The 21835-nt window shown below is 50.3% G+C and overlaps 1 protein-coding gene across 4 annotated transcripts in view; it reads left to right on the top strand.

The window, feature by feature from the left end:
- The window catches only part of LOC144507716 (dynamin-2-like), a 53448-nt gene that overhangs the window by 18904 nt on the left and 12709 nt on the right, over positions 1–21835 (top strand). For 2 of the 4 annotated variants that reach the window (XM_078234935.1, XM_078234933.1), the window contains exons 6-14: positions 1027–1187; positions 2739–2881; positions 4802–4937; positions 5070–5137; positions 9765–9903; positions 11351–11437; positions 11590–11660; positions 19236–19287; positions 21386–21558. In XM_078234935.1, coding sequence (XP_078091061.1) covers positions 1027–1187; positions 2739–2881; positions 4802–4937; positions 5070–5137; positions 9765–9903; positions 11351–11437; positions 11590–11660; positions 19236–19287; positions 21386–21558 — 1030 coding nt within the window. Of the gene's footprint in view, positions 1–1026; positions 1188–2738; positions 2882–4801; positions 4938–5069; positions 5138–6916; positions 7056–9764; positions 9904–11350; positions 11438–11589; positions 11661–19235; positions 19288–21385; positions 21559–21835 lie in introns of all 4 variants that reach the window. The other 2 variants (XM_078234934.1, XM_078234932.1) reach the window with 1 other exon arrangement.

The following is a 21835-nucleotide window of genomic DNA, read 5'->3' as shown; positions in this document are numbered from 1 at the left end:
AGGTTTATTTGGTAGCACAAGCCACAAGCTTTCGGAGCGCTGCTCCTTCATCAGCAGAATGTGCAGCAGAAGTCACTCACTTGATGAAGGAGCAGCGCTCCGAAAGCTTGTGGCTTGTGCAACCAAACAAACCTGTTGGACTTTAACCTGGTGTTGTGAGACTTCTTACTGTGCTTACCCCAGTCCAACGCCGGCATCTCCACATTATGAATTACTACAGCCAGCCCTTCAGTGAAGGGTTCCTTCATCTTTGCAAAGACTATTGTGACCTACATATCGATAACAGCGCCTTGTCTTTGTTCTCGTGTGACATTGTGAGCTTATTTATGAATGTGACACAGAAGGAAGCCTTATCACAGCATTATAGACATGCTGTCATTTACTGCATCTATATTCATTGAAGGAATGAACTTACCAACTCATGCAGTCAAGGCCAATTTTAATGATGCCATATATGCCAAATAGATAATGTGGCCATTGGATCCTTGAGTTCAGCACTCACTATTATTTTCATCTGTTTCCAAGAGAAACCTGTTTTTGATGGGTTGAGCTCTAACCTCCTACCCCATACACATCTGAAACAATTGTAATCTTTAAATTGACAGCTGCATGTAAAGAGTTCCTTAGATACATCATTCCACGTTCCAATTGACTTTTGAAGGGAAGCAGTCTAAAACGTGCTCCCTTTCCTCAATGTGTTAGTTGAGAAATCCGCTAATGGGTTCTCTGCTAGCAAGACTGTACACTGCCAGCCTATTGATAGACACCTAATGTTCCACACGCTATAAGATTGGCCCTATCAGTGATCTTGCAAACCGAGCTCTGGGTCACCTTGTGAGCTTGGAATGTTGTGAGTTTGGAATGTTTGATGCTGGGAATAAGTGCCTGAAATAGGGAATGTTTCCATTCTTGGCACCGGGCTATCTGTGCTTGATCACAAATACCAACACAGGTTTTAACTAAAATGGCAATCTGTTCCACTATATCTGTATCTCGGCTGTAATTCTCGCATCCCGTTCCTTGCAGGATACATTGGTGTGGTGAACAGAAGTCAGAAAGATATTGACGGTAAGAAGGATATTCGCGCAGCCCTGGCGGCTGAGAGGAAGTTCTTCCTGTCTCACCCCTCCTACCGGCACATGGCTGAACGCATGGGGACCCCACACTTACAAAAGATGCTGAATCAGGTGAGGGGGGGGCGCATGTGCACATGTTTGGGGGCATGGAAGGAGGCGCTGAATACGCTGGTCTCTTACATAAGTACCTACATTTTTGAATAACTTTTCTCCCTTGAAGGTGCTGACTGTGTGCTGGGATAGAGTTCCACAGTGAGTACCTGGTTCAAAGGCCCAGACTTGAATTGTACCCGTGTACAGTGAGTGTCAACGGCCTTTAGTAAGTATATTTTATAGAATCATACAGCGCATCATGTCCACACTGACATATTAGAAACATGTGAATTCCCACCTAATCCATCTGCCAGCACTTGGACCATAACCCTGAATGTTATGATGTGCCAAGTGCTCATCCAGATAGCTCTTAAAGGATGTGAGGCAACCCGCCTCTACCACCCTCCCAGGCAGCGCATTCCAGATGCTGTACCTGACCCCAGAAACTGAATTGAACTCGCCACATAAATACTGTGCCTACAAGAGCTGGTCAGGCGCTGGGAATTCTGCACTGAGTAACTCGCCTCCTGACTCCCAAAACTTAACCCACCATCTATAAGGCACAAGTCAGGCTTGCACTGGAATACTGTCTACTTGCCTGGAAGAGTGTAACCCCATGAACATTTGAAGTTCGACACCATCCAAAATATCCTGCCGGTCACTGATATTGAACAGGTGCTAGGACCCTTCTTCTGTCTATTTCACTAACCTGTTCATGCTGCTACACTGGAATCCAGTTTTCCATCATTCCAGATCTAAACCTTGATGAATGGCCAATGTTTGGACCTTGCTCTGTGTTCCTGAAGCTGGTGGGTCTGTGACTGTGGCAAAGAGGCGGTACCGAGTAGAATAGTATTGTTGGCGCACTGTGTAGTGACATTGATGTCTGTAATCTCACAATCCAATTATAGGCAGGAATTTCATCAGGTTTTGGGACATGTGAGGGTGTTGTTGGCTGTGTTGTATCAGTAGTCGGGGTGAGCATGGACACTGGTCATTGGAGAGCAGTGTGGGTACATGCATCATATACGGGCAGTAGACCGCACCAGCGCAGTCTTCCACATGCATCATATACGGGCAGTAGACCGCACCAGCGCAGTCTTCCACATGCATCATATACGGGCAGTAGACCGCACCAGCGCAGTCTTCCACATGCATCATATACAGGCAGTAGACCGCACCAGCGCAGTCTTCCACATGCATCATATACGGGCAGTAGATTGCACCAGCGCAGTCTTCCACATGCATCATATACGGGCAGTAGATTGCACCAGTGCAGTCTTCCACATGCATCATATACGGGCAGTAGATTGCACCAGTGCAGTCTTCCACATGCACCATAAACAGGGGCAGTAGACTGCACCAGTGCAGTCTTCCACATGCACCATAAACAGGGGCAGTAGACTGCACCAGTGCAGTCTTCCACATGCACCATAAACAGGGGCAGTAGACTGCACCAGTGCAGTCTTCCACATGCACCATAAACAGGGGCAGTAGACTGCACCAGCGCAGTCTTCCAGTTTCTGTTGCTGTTCATTTTTGACCATTTTCTTTTTATTTGTAATGCAGCAATTGACGAACCACATCCGTGAAACCTTGCCTGCATTGAGAAACAAGTTACAGAGCCAGATGCTGTCGCTGGAGAAGGAGGTTGAGGAATATAAAAACTTCAGACCAGACGATCCCACCAGGAAAACCAAAGCACTCCTCCAGTAAGCGGGGCAAGTGTGGGCTCGGGCTGCATGGAGTTGTGTGTTGAAGGGCAGTCAGACACTGTGTGGTTAACCTGTCATCTGTTACCCATCTTATGCCTCCCCCTCCCCCACTGTCAGCGTATTGACCCTTTTGGTAAACAATGAACAGCTGAGAGTTGAGATAATCAGGATTCAGTATGGATGCGGCAATGGATATAGTTAATTGTAGAATCCCTGCAGTGCAGAAAAAGGCCATTCAGCCCATCGAGCATGCACCAACTCCCCAAAAGAGCATCTTATCCAGGCCCAACCTCTGCCCTATTCCCCTAACTCCGTGCATTTGCATTGTTAATCCCCCTAACTGACACAGCTTGAGATACTAAGAGGCAATTTAGCATGGCCAGTCCTCGTAACCTGCACATCTTTGGACTGTGGGAGGAAACCGGAGCACCCGGAAGAAATCCACACAGACAGTGACCCAAGCCGGGAATTGAATCCGGATCCCTGGTGCTGTGAGGCAGCAGTGCTAACCACTGTGCCACCGTGATGTCCAGCTGCAGCAGCTGTTAAACTTGGTAAATTTGAACGCTGTGCTTCCATAATTGATCTTCTTTCATCAGTTCGTTTATTTTCCTGATGGATTGACCATATCTCTAATGGGAGCTTGCAGCATGAAGGGTGATGGGCTGAATAGCATCTTTGTGCCTTAGATCTTTATATTTCTATTTTTCATTATGTCAGTTTCGTGCTAACACTCGCCTCTGAATTAGGAGATTGTAGGTTCAAGTCCAAAATATTCCACTACTCACTTTGGTGTTGGATTGAGGTGTGGACCTTCTGAATAAGCCATTAGATTGAGACCCTGTCTGTCTGTTCAGGTGGCCATTGGGAAGTGACCTGGTCAACATTCCTCCCTTATCCATTGTGAAAGTCTGTTAGCATCAGAAAGAGTTTTTTGTGATCATATTGTGACTGGCCAACAACACCTACGGCAAACATGATAAAAGGCCAAAGGTTTCGAAACATTGGCTCTAATCTCTCTCCACAGAACTGCTGAGATTTTCCAGCATTTTCTGTTTGTTATGGCAAATATTACAATACATTCTGTGCAAGCTGCTGGTTATGTATTGTTCATTGGTGAGTGGATCCATGTAATAATTTGTACAGGGTTTAAGTCGCACACCCATCCACTCAACCCACCTCCCCGTACCTACTGTACAAAACTCTGGTGCGGCCGCATTTGGAGAATTGCGTACAGTTCTGGTCGCCGTATTATAGGAAAGATGTGGAAGTGTTGGAAAGGGTGCAGAGGAGATTTACCAGGATGTTGCCTGGTATGGTGGGAAAATCGTATGAGGAAAGGCTGAGGGGCTTGAGGTTGTTTTTGTTAGAGAGAAGAAGGTTAAGAGGTGACTTAATAGAGGCATACAAGATGATCAGAGGATTAGATAGGGTGGATAGTGAGAGCCTTTTTCCTCGGATGGTGTTGGCTAGCACGAGGGGACATAGCTTTAAATTGAGGGGTGAGAGATATAGGACAGATGTTAGAGGTAGGTTCTTTACTCAGAGAGTAGTAAGGGCGTGGAATGCCCTGCCTGCAGCAGTGGTGGACTCGTCAACATTAAGAGCATTCAAATGGTTATTGGATAAGCATATGGATGATATTGGAATAGTGTAGATTAGAGGGGCTTTAGATTGGTTCCACTGGTCGGTGCAACGTCGAGGGCCGAAGGGCCTGTACTGCGCTGTAATGTTCTATGTTCTATGTATGTTCTTATTTTTCATGGTGTTAGGTGTTAACAAACTGGTGTTTTTGGGATGATGTGTGGGAAATGGTTGTTGGATTTGCAAACATTATGACTGTATTTAAAGTGATTGAGATGATGTGTACAGTGGGAACTGAAATCTCTCTTTCAACGCTCATGTTCTGGCTCTCAGGATGGTGCAGCAGTTTGGAGTGGATTTTGAGAAGAGAATTGAAGGTTCAGGTGACCAGGTGGATACAGTGGAACTCTCTGGAGGTGCAAGAATTAACCGCATCTTTCATGAACGATTCCCGTTTGAGCTCGTGAAGGTAAGGCACTGCTGGGGGAAGCTAATGGCTGCTTGAAGAATCCTCCATCGATGTCGCCCTGATTTGGAATTTTCCCTCTATCTCTATCACGCTTGTTCAGCATTGTAAATGTGGTTTGTGTTCTCCATGCAGATGGAGTTTGATGAGAAGGAGCTGAGGAGAGAGATCAGCTATGCAATCAAAAACATCCACGGTGTCAGGCAAGTGTTGTTGGCCACGTGAACTCCAATAACGGAAGGAGTACAGTCAGAATTAAAATCGCACTTTGGTGTTGGGAGAGAGAGAGAAAGCAAAAGGAATAGACACAGCACAGCAGGATAATCCTGATCTGGCTGGACCAGTGGGCCATCGGCGTGGTGACCTGTGCTTCCTTTAACGTTTAGATTTTTGTGTGAGGCCGTTTTTTTTTTTTTCAGTGCACTATCCCATTGCACAGGATCAAACATCAGGAATGGCCTGAATGGCCACGTACCCAAGCAGCTTAGCTTGGAACGCTGGTAGTGACCTGTTTCACAATGTGTAGTGTAATGTTATTATGTGAACAGGGTGGAGTCCAGATCAGTTCCTAAAGGTGTGCAGGGTTTAGTTACAACAATTGAGTCATGCTTATCTGTTTGATCTTTAGATCAAATTCTCGGTCAGAGTAAATGTGTTTGCACAACACCTGCTACATCATTCTCTAAAAACACTGGCTAGGTAAAGGGTGCAGTCAGAGCAAAATAACCTTTCCCTTTTGCAAGTTGTACATCTCTGGGTTGGGAATGTTGCTGTAAACTGAACAATTACTAATCTCTCCATTGGGTCTAGGGACATGTAATCTGTGGAAGCTTTCCCATTCCTCCTCCTCCCCCCGTGTTTAACATTTCTTTAATATTTGCCCTGTTTGTGTGAGCTTTGTTTGTTTAGCTTCATTCATTCTGACACCAGCCCAGCTACCATTGAGTTTGGGTGGAGCTCAGCCGGGGGGAGAGGGGGCAGGGTGTGCTCCCACCGCGGATGGGGGGAAATGTCTGCAGGGGTGGGGCAGTGTGCTGGAGGGGCAGGGTGTGCCTGGTTTTGGGGGGGGGGGGGTGGGGGGCAGGCAGGCAGTGTGCTGTAGGGGCAGGGTGTCTCTGCTGGGGGAGGGGCAGTGGGCCCAGCTTTTTTGAAGGGGGAGGGGAGAGCGGGGGTGGGCAGTGTGCCCACCACCGTTAGGGGGTGAGGAATTTGAGTCTGCTAGGGAGGGGCTTTGTGCTGTGGGTGTTTGGTGGTCCCGGGGAAATGTCTGTCGTGGGGGGGGGTTTTGCCAGCGTGTGGGGCTCTGCGCTTGTTCTGGACGATGGAATGTTCCGGCAGATGCTGATGAGCTTTGGGGAGGTTGTGTTCCTGTTGCTCCTTAAATCCATTGAAAAGTCTTAACTGCCCCAAATTCCCCAGGGGGGGGGGGGGGGGCTTTGTGTCGGATTAAAGAGCAGCTCGATTACAGTTACTCACTCAGCTGAGTGGCTGAGAGGTTCAGGTGAGCGTGTATGCGAGAGGGGGGGGGGTGTCTGTGAGGGGAGGGTGTGGTGTGGGGGTCAGAGGTGCCTGTTGAGGGCAGGTGGGTGGTCTGTGGGGATGGGAGGGGTGCCTGTTGAGGATGGGTGGGGGAAGTGGCTGTGGGGGTGGGGGGAGTGTATGTGGGGGTGGGAGGGGTGTCTGTTGAGGGTGGCTGTGGGGAGTGTATGTGGGGGTGGGAGGGGTGTCTGTTGAGGGCGGGTGTGTGGTCTGTGGCGGGGGGTGTGGTCTGTGGGGATGGGAGGGTGTTCTATCCCACAGTCTAGTAACAATCCTGAAATCTCCCCAAGACGGATTCACCTGTGGATCACCTTTGGGAAATGGAATGAGAGTCGGACAGAATGCTTTGTAGAGACTGCACTGCTCTGTGTTCATCCTCGTGTTGTGTTGACTTGCTTTTCCTTTTTGTTTTGCTTTTTATCTCTCCCTCCCCCTGGCTGTAGAACGGGGCTGTTCACCCCGGACTTGGCGTTTGAAGCAATAGTGAAAAAGCAGGTGGTGAAGCTCAAAGCCCCGTGTTTGAAGTGTGTGGACATGGTTATCCAGGAATTGGTAAACACAGTCAGACAGTGCACACTCAAGGTATCTCTGCCTCAGAGGCTGGCCCTGCCTCGCACCAGCAGCTTATACTGTGTCATTGTGTGTGCATGATCTAACATTTAAACTGTCTGCTGTGCCTGAGGACCAACAGGGGCACAGGGAACCAGGAACAGGTCGTGCCTGGATTAACTCATAGCCTCAGCTACCAGCCCTAGCACACCGTGTGCGCCCAGCACTTGACTGGAGACTGCAAAGAGCATGGGTAATTCCTATCTGTGTCGCAGTGTGTCTGAAGAGAGATGGTGGAGGGAGAGATGCAGTCCATGCTGTTAATTGGTGTATCTCCCTAATCTGTTCGCCCCCTCGCTCTGTTGTTCCCCTCCCCCGGCCCCCTCGCTCTGTTGTTCCCCTCCCCCGGCCCCCTCGCTCTGTTGTTCCCCTCCCCTGGCCCCCTCGCTCTGTTGTTCCCCTCCCCTGGCCCCCTCGCTCTGTTGTTCCCCTCCCCCAGCCCCCTCGCTCTGTTGTTCCCCTCCCCCGGCCCCCTCGCTCTGTTGTTCCCCTCCCCCGGCCCCCTCGCTCTGTTGTTCCCCTCCCCCGGCCCCCTCGCTCTGTGGATTCCCCCTCCCCGGGCCCCCTCGCTCTGTGGGTTCCCCCTCCCCGGGCCCCCTCGCTCTGTGGGTTCCCCCTCCCCGGGCCCCCTCGCTCTGTGGGTTCCCCCTCCCCGGGCCCCCTCGCTCTGTGGGTTCCCCCTCCCCGGGCCCCCTCGCTCTGTGGGTTCCCCCTCCCCGGGCCCCCTCGCTCTGTGGGTTCCCCCTCCCCGGGCCCCCTCGCTCTGTGGGTTCCCCCTCCCCGGGCCCCCTCGCTCTGTGGGTTCCCCCTCCCCGGGCCCCCTCGCTCTGTGGGTTCCCCCTCCCCGGGCCCCCTCGCTCTGTGGGTTCCCCCTCCCCGGGCCCCCTCGCTCTGTGGGTTCCCCCTCCCCGGGCCCCCTCGCTCTGTGGGTTCCCCCTCCCCGGGCCCCCTCGCTCTGTGGGTTCCCCCTCCCCGGGCCCCCTCGCTCTGTGGGTTCCCCCTCCCCCCTTCTTCCTCCTCTATGGTGAATGACTGCGCTGAGGCAGTGGGTTCTGTTCAGACACAGCTCTTGTTGGTTTTCTGATGTCCCCTTCCTCCTCCTTCAGTGCATGGAGATGTAGATCAGTTTAAATGTGTGCTTTACTGTAGAAACACTACAAAACAGAGAGCATCTTCCTGAGTGTCTATGGAGTGTTGGGATGATGCTAATTGGTTGAGTTTACTGCTCTGACTCTCCCCACTGTTTGAACCCTGGTACAGATTTCTGAACTGCATAAACAGTAATGCATTAGCCTTGCTGAGTGTTCCTTCAGTGATCCTAGAGAATTATTCCAAATCCTGCCTCTCTCCTGTGGTTGCTCAGGTAATGGGTCGTACTGCAGTGCTGCCGGGGAAACGATTTAACTCTTAGAATCATCGTAGAATCGTACAGCGCAGAAGAGGCCCTTCTGCCCATCGAGTCTGCACCGACACATTAGAAACACCTGAACTCTCACCTAATCCCATCTGCCAGCACTCGGCCCATAGCCCTGAATGTTATGATGTGTCAAGTGCTCATCCAGGTACTTGTTAAAGGATGTGAAGCAACCCGGCATCCTGGAGACTGCAAAGTCTCCCAGGCAGCGCATTCCTGACTGTCACCACCCTCTGGGTACAAACTCCCCCCCGCCCCCCCCCCCCCCCCCCCCCCCGGGCCTGGGGTGAATTAATTCATCAGGAGAGAATTCTGGAGGTTTGTATTTTGGGGATGGACTTGCTCTGGTAATCTTTTTGGTACAAAGAGTATTCTGGTCTGGTGAAACAGCTGCAGTTTGAGTCAATAACTGAGGCCTTTAACCAGGCTAATCCAATCCTGAAATATGTTAGTGTTTGCTGAAGGAAACGGCATTGTCAACATTTCAGTAAGTGGGTCATTCCCGGCTCCATAAGTTAAATTCTGCTCCTACTTCGGTCCAGCTTTGCCGTTTTGATATTGGATGGATTTATTCAGTTGATTTGCTAAAATGCTGTTTCTCCCCGCCCCCCCCAAACCACCAAACAAACACTCCAAGCTAAAGGAACACAAGGCAGGTATAGAGGTTTGTCTGAGGCAATGGTGCATGTGTTACTAAGCAGGGAGCAGCAAACTGAGCAGTCTGGGCCCTGTGCAAGTGCTGAGAGCCGGGAGGAGGGTCACGCACACAGTTTCCGGTCACACTGATACTGGAGGGTGACTGAGCTGGACACTCTGACGGTGCGAGGGACAGTCCAGACTCTGGGGGGGGTGAGCCAAGGCTGCTGTATGCTCCCATGGCTCTCCCCACTCCAGGTTCTGCCCCTTGTTAGGGCTGAGGAAAATCTAAACCTAATCTCCAATTTCCCCTTTTCTCCCAGTCCAGGGGCACAATTTGTGGCTGGTTTGATTGAAGGAACGTTAGTGGAGGGAGGTGGGCTCAGCATTGAAGTGCTCCTGAAGCCTGGACAATGACTCTTCCTCACTGGCCCCCTAGTGCTGACATGGCCTGTCTTGGTTCAGTTTGCTGATCTTGATAATGGACATGCTAACTCTCTTGCATTCTCTGTCTATTTTTGTTTTTTTCCCCCCCTTCTGTGTCTCTCTTGCTCGCTCTCTCTCGATGTCTGTTTCCACATTGCCCTTGATCCTGTCTCTGCCCCTCTTTGCTCTGTGCTTGCTGTGTGTAGGACGGGGCTGTTCACCCCAGACATGGCATTCGAAGCCATAGTGAAAAAGCAGGTGCACAAGTTGAAGGAGCCGTGCCTGAAGTGCATTGACATGGTGGTCTCCGAACTGGCCACTGTCATCAGAAAGTGTAGCGACAAGGTAACCATAGCGCTAAAACACATCAATTACTGAGCTATTTAAAGTGAGCTTTCCCTCAGCGCCACTCAATCTCATTCATTCCATCTCGAACCACTCTCCGGGAGATGAGGGGACCAAGTCCAGTGGGCAGATAGAGCCCTGTAGCCATTCCTGTCCCTCAGTTGTTACACTGCTGGTGAGGCTGACTTCAGTTCGCACAGAGTCAGGAACCTGCAGTATTGGAGGGAAGAGGGTGCGTCATAACGATGGATGAGGGGATAATGAGCTGAGCTGTAGTGGGGAGGGGAAGGGCTGGGGGCGGAGGAGAGGAAGGAAGGGGAGGTGGGCAGATCACTGGAGCCAGGGGGTGGGTGAAGGAGTGGAGGCTGGGTATGGGGAGGAGCAGGTCGCTGGAACCACAGGACTGGGGTGAGGGAGGAGAAGGGCTGGGGGGGGGGATGGAGGTAGGAGGAGAGGGCACTGGAGCCAAGAAGGGGGGTGGGCAGGTCACTGGAGCCGGAGGGCTGTTGCTGATGCCAGGATGGGGATAGGCAGGTTTCTGATGTTCAACAGAGGTGATCAGGTTTTCTCTAACCCTGGCCCAAGGTTGTGCCTTTGATCACTGAACCAGAGAAATGTAATATTCCCAATCTTTGAAAGTCTTTAATATTACCATTTTGATAATTTGTCGTTAGTACAGAAAGGTCAGTGCCCTGGGGCAGCACCTGAGCTTTTTTGAAGCAGTGCCGCTACTTTATATTGAGCCACCTTTACACTTCCCGTCTCAGCTGGCCCTGAGCTCATCTTCCCCTGCTTTCCCAAGAAAGAGATTTGAGTTGTTTTGGGAATCTCCTTGTTCCAGCTCTGTGATTAAGAATGAGATTTCTGATTGGCCACTATCCCGTTCACTGGGCCAGTTAACATCTGGTCAGTTTGGTCTGTCTCATTTCGGCTGCTCACGTTCTCTTTCCCAGTCTTTCCTGTTTAGACTGGTGTCGTCTGGGCCTGGGGGGGGTTCAAAGGTTGTTGCTGAACCGTTCCTCTACGCTGTCTGAGTGCGCCTGTTCAGTCTGTACTTGCTGCCTTTAATCTTCCTTTATCTCACTGTCTTGTCTGGCTGCTCCTCAGTTGATTGCTTTGGTTGTGATGAAGCTTTGAATAAAGCTAGATTGTCATCCACGCCAGACCTGTCAATTTAAATTTTCTACGTTGACTCCGGTCTTTTTCTGTGGTGCCTAGTGTGGTTTTAATCGAAGCTTTCTCCCAAATCTGCTGGTTTCTGTTACCTGGTGATGTGTAATGGGAATGAGCTTGCTGTGTTTCTCAGTGAACCCCGTTCTACTCCAGCCTGCCAGGTTTCCCCCTCCTATTCCTTCTCCTTCTCCTCACTACACTGACCTGTTTGTGACTGTTGGTTTGAGTTAGACCCCAGCAAACTGCAGTGCCGTCTGCTCTCCTCTTCCTGCAGCTCAACTCCTTTCCCAGGTTACGAGAGGAGACGGAGAGAATTGTAACCACTTATGTCAGAGACCGGGAAGGGAAGACAAAGGATCAGGTCAGTGAGCGATGGATTCTTAAATTTGTCCATAATTCTTCCTGTAACATGTACCTCGATTTAATATATTGTCATTGTCAACTGGTTAGTCGTATGTACACACCCTGAGGCCTTGATGGCAGCAGTGCTCACCTGTACCCAATCTCTTCTAGATCCTCTTGTTGATTGACATCGAACTATCCTATATCAATACAAACCATGAGGACTTCATTGGATTTGCCAAGTAAGTATAGAAAACTGGTTGTAATAAATGGGAGCAAGAGTGGCCATGCAGGCACTTGAGCCTACTCCATTATTCAATAAAATCAGAGCTGCCCATGCATCTCAACACCGCCTTCTCATCCTTCATTCCCTTCATGCTCAATAATCAAACAATCATAGCATTGCGTATCACCATTGACTCGCCATCTCCAGCCCTCTTTGTTCGAAACTTCTGAGATTCGCAACCCTCTGAGTTGCGTTTTTATTCTTTGAGGATGGGGTGTCGCTGGCTAGGCCAGTATTTATTACCCATCCCTAATGCCCTCGAAGGTGGTGGTGAGCTCCTAACTGCTGGAGTCCATGTTGTGTAGGTACAACTCAGTGCTGTTAGGAAGTTCCTGGATGTTGACCCAGTGACAGCATCATATTTCCAAATCGAGGCGGTGTGGTTGGAGGATGTACCCGAACTTGCAGCTGGTGGTGTTTCCATGTGTTTGCTACCCATTCCTTCTAAGTGGTCAATGTCATGGAAGGTGCTGTTAAAGGAGGCATGGTGACTTGCTAGTGCGTCTGGTGGATGGTACACTGAGTAGGAACGGTGTACTGGTGCTGGACAAGGCTGATGGTGCAAGGAAATAGATGGCCCCTTATCCTGAGAACTATCCCTTCTCGTTCTCGATTCTCTGGCCGGGTAAACAGCCTGTTTACTTGTCGAGCCTTGCAAGGATTTTTGTTTCAATGAAATCACCGCTCATTTTCTTAAATCTGGAAAATATAGACCGATTCTAACTAGAAGAACTAGACTCTCGGTCTCATATCCCAACATTTCCCCCGAACTGAAATTAAATCACAGATCAGCCATGATATAATTGGAGGGCAGAACAGGCTCATGGGACTGAGCAGTCGACTGTTACTAATCAAGGCAGCAACAAACGAGTTGTTTTTCATGTGAGCTGCATTAACAGTCCCTGTAGAATGCCATTGGCCTGTTGGTAGTGTTCCCCCTTGTCCACACTCTGCATCTGCTGAGGATTGATTCAGCGTTTGTTATTAGAAACTTGGGGTTTTTTGCAATCATTGGAGAAAACGCACCTTCAGTTCTCCTGCTTCTGCTCGTTGACTTCAGAAACTGATCCTTATGTTTGTTATATGTTACAATCTGTCCCAGCCAGCATCCCATCTTCCAGCTCCATAAACTGGAGCTCATCACAAACACTGCTACCCACACCCAGATCTTCACAGCTCACTGCTGTCTATTGTCTCCTGGTTAAACAATGCTTCAAAATTCTTATGGGTTTCAAACTCCTCTTTAGCCCGGCAAAGCCTCCGATACGAAGCCCAAATTAGAGCAGTGCAGGATGCATCTCTGATTTTAATTCCTCCACCATTGCTCCATGATATATCCTAGGATTCTTTGGGAGGCAAGGGATGTGATTGCAGAGCCTTTGGCTTTGATCTTTGGGTCCTCGCTGTCCACGGGGATAGTGCCAGAGGACTGGAGTGTGGCGAATTTTGTTCCTCTGTTCAAGAAAGGAAATAGGAATGACTCTGGTAATTATAGGCTGGTTAGTCTTCGGTGGTCAGTAAGTTAATGGAAAAGGTCCTGAGGGATAGGATTTATGACCATTTGGAAAGGTGCAGCTTAATCCGGGATAGTCAACACGGATTCGTGAAGGGTAAGTCTTGCCTCACAAATTTGATTGAATTCTTTGAGGAGGTAACTAAGTGTTGTAGATGAAGGTAGAGCAGTTGATGTCGTATACATGGATTTTAGTAAGGCGTTTGATAAGGTTCCCCATGGTCGGCTCATGAAGACAGTAAGGAGGTGTGGGATAGAGGGAAATTTGGCCGATTGGATAAGTAACTGGCTATCTGATCGAAGACAGAGAGTGGTGGTGGATGGAAACTTTTCAGACTGGAGACCAGTTACCAGCGGTGTACCACAGGGATCAGTGCTGGGTCCTCTGCTATTTGTGATTTTTATCAATGACTTGGAGGAGGGGGCTGAAGGGTGGGTCAGTAAATTTGCTGATGACACCAAGATTGGTGGAGTAGTGGATGAGGTGGAGGGCTGTTGTAGGCTGCAAAGAGACATTGATCGAATGCAGAGCTGGGCCGAAAAATGGCAGATGGAGTTTAACCCTGATAAGTGCGAGGTGATTCATTTTGGTAGGACAAATTTGAATGCGGATTACAGGGTCAAAGGTAGGGTTCTGAGGAATGTGGAGGAACAGAGAGATCTTGGGGTTCATATCCACAGATCTCTGAAGGTTGCCACTCAAGTGGATAGAGCTGTGAAGAAGGCCTATAGTGTGTTAGCGTTTATTAATGGGGGGTTTGCGTTTAAGAACCGTGGGGTTATGCTGCAACTGTACAGGACCTTGGTGAGACCACATTTGGAATATTGTATGCAGTTCTGGTCACCTCACTATAAGAAGGATGTGGAAGCATTGGAGAGAGTGCAGAGGAGATTTACCAGGATGCTGCCTGGTTTGGATGGTAGTTCTTACGAGGAAAGGTTGAGGGAGCTAGGGCTTTTCTCTTTGGAGCGGAGGAGGATGAGAGGCGACTTAATAGAGGTTTATAAGATGATGAGGGGGATAGATAGAGTGGACGTTCAGAGACTATTTCCTCGGGTGGATGTAGCTGTTACTAGGGGGCATAACTATAAGGTTCATGGTGGAAGATATAGGAGGGATGTCTGAGGTAGGTTCTTTACTCAGAGAGTGGTTGGGGTGTGGAATGGACTGCCTGCTGTGATAGTGGAGTCGGACACTTTAGGAACTTTCAAGCGGTTATTGGATAGGCACATGGAGCACACCAGGATGATAGGGAGTGGGATAGCTTGAACTTGGTTTCAGATAAAGCTCGGCACAAGATCGTGGGCCGAAGGGCCTGTACTGTGCTGTACTGTTCTATGTTCTATGACTCTGAGGCTCGGACCATTGGTGTCTTTGGCTGTCATGGCCTGAAGCTCTGAAATTCCCTCCCACAAACCTTTTTGCCTCTACCTCTCTTTCCTTCGAGACATTCATTAAAACCTACGTCTGACCCGAGCTTTGAATCATTGCGCTGAATCTGCGGTGGCTTGTTACAAATAATACTGGACATGAGGTTGGCTGAGTCTCAGGGAAGGGAGTGATGGTTGACAGTTTTCTCGACTGGAGCAAGGTGTAGAGTGAATCTGTACCAGGTCCACAGCTTTTCTTGATCTGGACTTGGTTGTACAGGGCACAGCTTCCAAATCTGCAGCTGAGACAAAACTTGGAAGCATCGTAACCTGAGGAGGATAATGATCAACTCCAAGAAGATGAGGACAGGCTGCTGGGATAGTAGATGAAAAATGTGGTGATAGATTTGGGGGGAGGAGAATACAAAAGGATCAATATAAAATAGAATATAGTTTCAAAGCAGAGGGAGCTGATGGTTTTTGTGCACAAGCTCTTATCTGTAACAAACCACTGTGGGCCTCGTAGTGAAGTGTTCGGCAATGGTATGTTCGATACTCACTGGATCAGCACATATACGAAGAATAGCTACTTGGGTGAAATACAAATGAAACAATATCCCCTCCAAGAAAGAAGAACTTGCATTTATTGTAGCACCTTTCACATATTTAAAATCTCCCAGTGTGTCTTGCAGCCAATTAAGTTGTTTTGAAGCAAGGTTATTATGCTGATGTGTCACCATTGTCAAGAGAGGAGCTAGAACCATAGAAAATTACAGCTCAGAAACAGACCTTTTGGCCCTTCTTGTCTGTGCCAAACCATTTTTTGCCTAGTCCCACTGACCTGGGACCATATCCCTCCACACCCCTCTCAGCCATGAACCCGTCCAAGTTTTTCTTAAATGTTAAACACTTACCACTTTATCCGGCAGCTTATTCCACACTCCCACCACTCTCTGCGTGAAGAAGCCGCCCCCTAATATTCCCTTTAAACTTTTGTCCTTTCACCCTTAACCCATGTCCTCTGGTTTTTTTTCTCCCCTAGCCTCAGTGGAAAAAGCCTGCTTGCATTCACTCTATCTATACCCATCAAAATCTTGTACACCTCTATCGAATCTACGCTCCAGGGAATAAAGTCCCAACCTATTCACTCTCTCTCTCTAACTCATCTTCTCAAGTCCCGGCAACATCCTTGTGAACCTTCTCTGCACTCTTTCAATCTTATTTACATCCTTCCTGTAACTAGGTGACCAAAACTGTACACAATACTCCAAATTCGGCCTCACCAATGCCTTATATAACCTTACCATAACACTCCAACTTTTATACTCGATACTCCGATTTATAAAGGCCAATGTACCAAAGGCACTCTTTACGACCCTATCCACCTGTGACATCACTTTTAGGGAATTCTGTACCTGTATTCCCAGATCCCTCTGTTCAGCTGCACTCTTCAGAGTCCTACCATTTACCCTGTACGTTCTTCTTTGGTTTGTCCTTCCAAAGTGCAATATCTCTCACTTGTCTGCGTTAAATTCCATTTGCCATTTTTCAGCCCATTTTTCTAGCTGGTCCAAATCCCTCTGCAAGCTTTGAAAACCTTCCTCACTGTCCACTACACCTCCAATCTTTGTATCATCAGCAAACTTGCTGATCCAATTGACCACATTATCATCCAGATCATTGATATAGATGACAAACAACAATGGACCCAACACCGATCCCTGCGGCACACCACTAGTCACAGGCCTCCACTCAGAGAAGCAATCCTCCACAACCATTCTCTGGCTTCTTCCATTGAGCCAGTGTCTAATCCAATTTACTATCTCCCCATGTATACCTAGCGACTGAACCTTCCTAACTAACCTCCCATGAGGGATCTTGTCAAAGGCCTTGCTGAAATCCAGGTAGACAACATCCATCGCCTTCCCTTCATCCACTTTCCTGGTAACCTCCTCGAAAAACTCTAATAGATTGGTCAAACATGACCTACCACGCACAAAGCCATGTTGACTCTCCCTAATAAGTCCCTGTCTATCCAAATATTTGTAGATCCTATCCCTTATCACACCTTCCAATAACTTGCCCACCACCAACGTCAAACTTACTGGCCTATAATTTCCTGGATTTCTTTTGGAACCTTTTCTAAACAACGGAACAACATGAGCCACCCTCCAATCATCCGGCAACTCCCCCATGAATACTGACATTTTAAATATGTCTGCCAGGGCCCCTGCAAGTTCAACACTAGCTTCCCTCAAGGTCCGAGGGAATACCCTGTCCGGTCCTGGGGATTTATCTACTCTGATTTGCCTCATGACAGCGAGCACCTCCTCCCCTTTAATCTGTAAAGGTTCCATGACCTCCCTACCTGTTTGCCCTATTTCCATAGACTCCATGCCCATTTCCTCAGTAAATACGGATGCAAAAATACCATTTAGTATCTCCCCCATCTCTTTTGGTTCCATACACCAAAACCATGGTTCCAGAACCATTTAACAAATTGGAGTGTAACCCGGGCAAGTGTGGGGTGCTGCACTTTGGGAGATCAAATGTTAGGGGTAAGTATACAGTAAATTGCAGATCCCTGAACTTAATCTTAAGTTTATTTATTAGTGTCACAAGTAGGCTTCCATTAACTCTGCAATGAAGTTACTGTGAAAATATCCTAGTCGCCACACTCCGGCACCCGTTTGGGTACACTGAGGGAGAATTTAGCACGGCCAATGCACCCTAACCAGCATGTTTTTCAGACTGTGGGAGGAATGATACAAAGTTGGGTGGGAGGGTGAGCTGTGAGGAGGATGCAGAGATGCTTCAGTGTGATTTGGACAGGCTGGGTGTGTGGGCATCTGCATGGCAGGTGCAGTATGATGTGGATAAACGTGAGGTTATCCACTTTGGTAGCAATAATAGGAAGACAGATTATTACTTGAATGGGTGTAAATTGAGGGAGGTGGATATTCAACGAGACCTTGGATTCTTCATGCATCAGTCGCTGAAAGTATGCACGCAGGTACAGTAGACAGTAAAAAAGCCAAAATGGTATGTAGGCCTTCATAGCACGAGAGTTTGAGAATAGGAATGTTTTGCTGCAATTGTATAGGGCATTGGTGAGGCTGCACCTGGCGTATTGTGTGCAGTTTTGGTGTCCTTATCTGAGGAAGGATATCCTTGCTATAGGGGGAGTACAGCAAAGGTTTACCAGGCTGGGATGGCAGCTCTGTCATATGAGGAGAGACTAAGTTAGGATTATATTGGAGTCTAGAAGAGTGAGAGGGGATCTCATAGAAACTTATAAAATTCTAACAGGGTTAGACAGGGTAGATTCAGAAAGAATGTTCCCAATGGTGGGGGAGTCCAGAACTAGGGGTCATAGTTTGAGGATAAGGGGTAAACCTTTTAGAACTGAGGTGAGGAGAAATTTCTTCATCCAGAAGGTGGTGAATGTGTGGAATTCACTACCACAGAATGTAGTTGAAGTCAAAACATTGTCTGATTTCAAGAAGAAATTAGATATAGCTCTTGGAGCTAAAGGGATCAATGGATAAGGGGGGATGAGGATATTGAATTTGATCAGCCATGATCAAGATGAATGGCGGAGCAGGCTCGAAGGGCCGAATGGCCTACTCCTTCTAGTTTCTATGTTTCTAACCGGAGCTCCTGGAGGAAACCCACGCAGACACGGGGAGAATGTGCAAACTCCGCACAGACAGTGACCCAAGGCCAGAATTGAACCCGGGTCCCTGGCACAGTGCCACCATGCCAAGTAGTGGACAGAGGGATCTTGGGGTTCAAGTGCATAGCTCCCTGAAAGTGGCCACACAAGCAGATAGCGTGGTAACGAAGGCGTACAGTATGCTTGCCTTTATTGGTCAGGCCGATGAGTACAGGAGTCAGGATGTTGTAGCTTTGGTTAGGCTGTTAAATTCTGATCGTCACAGTACAGGAAGATTTTGGAGGCTTTGGAGAGGGTGAAGAAGTTTACCAGGATGCTGCCTGGATTAGAGGGAATGGGCTATACCGGTGGAGGCTGAGGGGAAACCTGATATGCCTTATGAGGGACAGAGATAGGGTTGACAGTCAGAATCTTTTTCTCCAGAGTTGAAATGTCTAACATGCACTTAAGGTGAGAGAGGGAAAGTTGAAAGGAGATGTGAAGAGCAAGTGTTTTAGAGCGGTAGGTGTCTGGAACAAGCTGCCAGGAGTGGTGGTGCAGGCAGATACGATAGGGTTAAGGGGGTTTTAGATAAGCACACGAATATGTAAGGAGTAGAGGGATATGGACCAAGGGCAGGCAGAAGAGATTAGTTTAATTTGGCGCCATGTTCAGCACAACATCGTGGGCCACACGACCTGTTCCTGTGCTGTTGTATGTTCTGAATTGAAGGTAGCAGGACAAACTGAGATAGTGTTCAGGAAGATCTAGGGAATCCTGAACTGGATAAATAGGTACAGATTGCACAAATGAACTGCTATGATAGACCATTATAAAAGATTAGTTTGGTCTCAAGTGTATTGTATTGAAGGCTGGAGTATTCCAAACTGATTCATGGCTCTGATTCCGTGGAAGAGGGAGTTTGACGGACAGACGGGATTGTTCCACCATTCTGTGTGAGGTGCTTATCCAGTTCACTGTTTTTCCCTCAGTGCACAACAGAGGAGCAGCCAGTTAACGAAGAAACGAGCCGTCCCAAACCAGGTAAGAACATGGCGGAGCGGGAATCCTGTGCTAGTCTGTGAGGCAAACTCTGCACCAAGCCTGCTGTGATAGTTTGATTTGCATGTGTAGTTTGTGTAACATTTGGATGGAGTCCACTTGTTCCACCATTAGTCTGAATAAAGATCGCATCAATTTAACCAGAATTTGCTAAATGTTCGAATGTCATCCTCTGACTTGTCGATTAATTAGCAAAGCAGGAATCCTGTGGTCTCCAACACCGCCCCATCCCTTTTTTCTATCCCCCCGCCTTCCCTCTCCCCCTTCCCTCTCCTCCCCCTTCCCTCTCCTCCCCCCCCCACACCCTTCCTTCCCCCCCCCCTTCCTCCGAAGCCCCCCCTTCCTCCCCCCCCTTCCGGTCCCCCCCCCTTCCTCCCCCCCTCCTGCCCCCCCCCTTCCTCCCCCCCCCCCTTCCTCCCCCCCCCCCTTCCTCCCCCCCCCCCTTCCTCCCCCCCCTTCCTCCCCCCCCCTTCCTCCCCCCCCCCTTCCTCCCCCCCCCTTCCTCCCCCCCCTTCCTCCCCCCCCCTTCCTCCCCCCCCTTCCTCCCCCCCCTTCCTCCCCCCCCCCTTCCTCTCCCCCCCCTTCCTCTCCCCCCCCTTCCTCTCCCCCCCCTTCCTCTCCCCCCCTTCCTCTCCCCCCCCTTCCTCTCCCCCCCCCCCTTCCTCTCCCCCCCCCCTTCCTCTCCCCCCCCCCTTCCTCTCCCCCCCTTCCTCTCCCCCCCCCTTCCTCCCCCCCCCCCCCTTCCTCTCCCCCCCCCTTCCTCTCCCCCCCCCTTCCTCTCCCCCCCCCTTCCTCTCCCCCCCCTTCCTCTCCCCCCCCTTCCTCTCCCCCCCCCCTTCCTCTCCCCCCCCTTCCTCTCCCCCCCCCCTTCCTCTCCCCCCCCTTCCTCTCCCCCCCCCCTTCCTCTCCCCCCCCCTTCCTCCCCCCCCTTCCTCCCCCCCTTCCTCCCCCCCCCCCCCTTCCTCCCCCCCCTTCCTCCCCCCCCTTCCTCTCCCCCCCCCTTCCTCTCCCCCCCCCCTTCCTCTCCCCCCCCTTCCTCTCCCCCCCCCTTCCTCTCCCCCCCCCTTCCTCTCCCCCCCCCCTTCCTCTCCCCCCCCCCTTCCTCTCCCCCCCCTTCCTCTCCCCCCCTTCCTCTCCCCCCCCTTCCTCTCCCCCCCCTTCCTCTCCCCCCCCCCTTCCTCTCCCCCCCCCTTCCTCTCCCCCCCCCCCTCCTCTCCCCCCCCCTTCCTCTCCCCCCCTTCCTCTCCCCCCCCTTCCTCTCCCCCCCCTCCTCTCCCCCCCTTCCTCTCCCCCCCTTCCTCTCCCCCCCTTCCTCTCCCCCCCCTTCCTCTCCCCCCCCTTCCTCTCCCCCCCCTTCCTCTCCCCCCCCTTCCTCTCCCCCCCCTTCCTCTCCCCCCCCTTCCTCTCCCCCCCCTTCCTCTCCCCCCCCTTCCTCTCCCCCCCTTCCTCTCCCCCCCTTCCTCTCCCCCCCCTTCCTCTTCCCCCCCCTTCCTCTCCCCCCCCTTCCTCTCCCCCCCTTCCTCTCCCCCCCTTCCTCTCCCCCCCCTTCCTCTCCCCCCCTTCCTCTCCCCCCCCTTCCTCTCTCCCCCCCTTCCTCTCCCCCCCCTTCCTCTCCCCCCCCTTCCTCTCCCCCCCCCCTTCCTCTCCCCCCCCTTCCTCTCCCCCCCCTTCCTCTCCCCCCCCTTCCTCTCCCCCCCCCTTCCTCCTCCTCCTCCCCCCCCCTTCCTCCTCCTCCCCCCCCCCTTCCTCCTCCCCCCCTTCCTCTCTTCCCCCCCCCCCCCCCCCCCCCTTCCTCCTCCACCCCACCACCCTTCCCCCCCCCCCCCCACCCCCCCAGGTGGTTGGAGGATGTTTCTGAGCTGGTGTTTGTGTCTAATGGGGATGGTAGTGATGGGGATATTTCAGTTGTTGGAAAGCCCTGGCTGTGCTCAGTCTTGTAATAACTGCATGTCATTTTGTTTTCTCTCTTTACTGACTATTTGCTGTCAAACTGCTCTCCCATCACTTATCACTCCAACCCTCCCTCAATGCATTTTTCATCTGATATTCCTGCCTTCCTTGCACTGTAACACTTCTAAAGGGTGAGATTCTGGTGAGTACCCTTCGTGTTGTGTGTCTTAGTTTAGTTGATTTGGATTTGTCTGGGGAGTGGAGGCTTCAGATTGGAAAGGTCTTCAGGAAATGCTGGCATTCCCTCATGGCTGCAATGATTTATTTGTCTTTCACCCACTGCCTTCTCATTCGAGAACTCGAGTGAAAATTAAAGCCCATTGATGTTAATCCGCTTGTCCTGTTGCCTTTGCTCCCGTGTCTGCTCGCTTTACCGCCATTAATGGCAGTTCATTCATTGGCTGCCCAGCAACCAATCAGATGATGAATCTGTGATCTGATTCCTGGGTAGCCTCCTGATTGGTTGACTGTAGCTGAGCTATGAGATCTGCTCCGCACACTGGTTTCTGATTTGGCTGCTGTGTGCGTCAACAAAAACTCATTCCAAATTCATCCAATCGGAACAAAATCCACCTGTACA

This window comes from Mustelus asterias, chromosome 19 (genome assembly GCF_964213995.1).
Source record: "Mustelus asterias chromosome 19, sMusAst1.hap1.1, whole genome shotgun sequence".
Taxonomy (NCBI): Eukaryota; Metazoa; Chordata; class Chondrichthyes; order Carcharhiniformes; family Triakidae; genus Mustelus; species Mustelus asterias.
Note: the sequence above shows the minus strand (reverse complement) of the source record. Positions and strands in the feature narration are given on the sequence as shown.